Consider the following 2600-nt stretch of genomic DNA (forward strand, 5'->3'; position numbering starts at 1 on the left):
TTTGGCGGGTCCGGGCTGGGGATTCGAACCCGCCACCTTAGGTGTACGTGGCTGGCGCCTTAGCCGGTTGAGCTATAGGTGCCGAGCCTCCACTTTGATTTTTAAAAATTTGTTACTTATTTAGCAGAGATTTATATTAAGATACAAATAGGCTTTGTCAATAGATAATCTTTTATGAGAAAATGTTGTTCATTTTTTTTCTCTTTTTGTTTTGTTTTACTGGGCCTGAGCTGAGTTCAAACCCACCAGCCCTGTGGGTACCGCCATATGAGAAAATTTTCTAGTTAAGCTTCTGGGAATGTTGCCTTTGAGGTTTCTTTTGGGTTTTTTTGGGCAGTAGTGATTTAGTTAGGCCTTGCCAGAGTAGTCCAAAAGTTTTTATAAATTAAAGTATTATGCTCAAATGTAGCAGGCATTCAGAAAATATTGATCTAAACAGTATTTGATACTAGAAAGAAAATCTTTCTCTTGCAGTCTGGATGTGGATAGTGAAGCTGATAAACTACTGGGATTAGGACAGAAACATCTGGTGATGGGTGATATTCCGGCAGCTGTTAATGCATTCCAGGAAGCAGCCAATCTTTTGTAAGTACTCTGTGTTTCCCTATGATGTAATATTATGTTCCTAGTAATTCTTGAGTTACATTTAAAAAGTTGTTTTAAGGGAGAAAAGCACAAAGAGCAAGAGTTTTAAAATATTTCATTTGACTATAATAGCCGGCCGTAGTGGCGGGTCCCAGCTATTTGGGAGGCTGAGGTAAGAGGATCGCTTAAGCCAGTGGTTCTCAACCTCCTAATGCCACGGCCCTTTAATACAGTTTCTATGGGTACTGACTTGCAGGTTGAGAATTGCTGGCTGAAGCCCAAAACTTTGAGTTTGCTGTGAGCCATGACAACACAGCATTCTACCAAGGACAACATAATGAGATTGTCTCCAAAATAAAAAAAAAAGTTCTCATGTAGAAACTTATACTTTTAATTGTAAGTGTAAAACTTAAATATCACTGAACAATATTAGTCTCTGGTTTTCCTGAGTAAGGTGTGTGTGTGTTCTTTTCTTTCCTTTTTTTTTCCTCTTGAGACAGAATCTCACTTTGTCACCCTCAGTAGAATGCTGTGACATCATAACTCACAGCAACCCCAAACTCCTGGGCTCAAGCAATCCTGTTCCCTCAGCCACCTGAGTAGCTGGGACTATAGCTACGCCTGGCTAGTTTTTCCATTTTTGTTAGAGATAGGGTTTTTCTCTTGGTCAGGCTAGTCTTTTTTTTTTGGAGACAGAGCCTCAAGCTGTCCCCCTGGATAGGGTGCTATGGCATCACAGCTCACAGCAACCTCCAACTCTTGGGCTCAAGCAAGTCTCCTGCCTCTGCCTCCCAAGTAGCTGGGACCACAGGCGCCCACCACAACGCCTGGCTATTTTTTGGTTGCAGCCATGATTGTTGTTTGGCGGGCCCAGGCTGGATTTGAACGCACCACCTTAGGTGTATGTGGCTGGCACCTTAGCCACTTGAGCCACAGGTGGCAAGCCATGGTCAGGCTAGTCTTGAACTCCTAAGCTCAAGCACCCCACCCTCATGGTTACCCAAGAGTACTGGGATTACAGGTGTCAGCCACCATACCTGGCTTGACCTTGTCAGTCTTTCATTGCTTTAAACGTGGTCTCCTTACTTTACTGTAGAGAAGTACTTCCTCCCCATTCATTACAGGAGATGATATCTTTTCTCCTTTTCCCCTGTCTAGATATTAATAGCTAAAACGTATATATGCAATTTGTATTTCTAAGTATTATTTTCTGAACTTTTTTCATAAAGACATTTAGTTCTTCAGCTTTCTTGTTCTATAAGTGAGAAAACTAGGACACTAGAAGAGTAAGTTATTTGTCTAAGGTTATACATGTAGTTATGTGTTTGGGTTTTTTCTTTTTCGTGGTTTTTGGCCAGGGCTGGGTTTGAACCCACCACCCCTGGCATAATGGGGGTGGTGGCGCCCTACTCCTTGAGCCACAGGTGCCGCCAAAGTTATGTATTAAAGGTAGGATTTGAACCTAGGTAGAATGGCTTTAGATATAATGTTCTTTATATCATGGTGCCTTTTCATTGACTTTACTCATTCTCTAGATCCCAGCCAAGGGTCCTTTTTCTGGTCCATATTGATAACCACTTTGTAGCAGGAAGATATGTATTATCATTATTTTTTGCTACAGAGTCTCATTATATCACCCTTGGTAGAGTGCCGTAGCATCACAGCTCACAGCAACCTCTAACTCTTGGGTTTAAGTGATTCTCTTGCTGCAGCCTCCCAAGTAGTTGGGTCCACAGGCGCCTACCACAATACCTGGCTATGTTTTGTTACAGTTGTCGTTGTTTTAGCTGGCCCAGGCTGGGTCCAAACCCACCAGCCTTGATGTGCATGACTGGTACCCTAACGACTGTGCTAGGGGCCCCGAGCCAGAAGGTATGTATTGTTATGAATGCAGTTTGACCCTGAGATTATATACGTACTGTACCAAATTGATAGTACTTAGAATATACATTGACAGTACTTAGGTAGATGAAGACCATGGAGTGTTAACTTTATTGTTTCTTTTTTTTTTTTTT

At 42.1% G+C, this 2600-nt stretch overlaps 1 protein-coding gene across 1 annotated transcript in view; it reads left to right on the forward strand.

Moving 5' to 3' along the window:
- The window catches only part of LOC105888375 (nuclear autoantigenic sperm protein-like), a 22693-nt gene extending 20138 nt beyond the window's left edge, over positions 1 to 2555 (forward strand). The window contains exons 3-4 of the mRNA XM_023509060.1: positions 475 to 585; positions 2358 to 2555. Of these exons, the coding sequence (XP_023364828.1) occupies positions 475 to 585; positions 2358 to 2484 (238 nt within the window). The 3' untranslated portion in view covers positions 2485 to 2555. The remainder of the gene's footprint in view (positions 1 to 474; positions 586 to 2357) is intronic.
- The last annotated feature ends 45 nt before the right edge of the window (positions 2556 to 2600 follow it).

This window comes from Otolemur garnettii, unplaced genomic scaffold (genome assembly GCF_000181295.1).
Source record: "Otolemur garnettii isolate 467f Iridium unplaced genomic scaffold, OtoGar3 scaffold00325, whole genome shotgun sequence".
Lineage (NCBI taxonomy): Eukaryota > Metazoa > Chordata > Mammalia > Primates > Galagidae > Otolemur > Otolemur garnettii.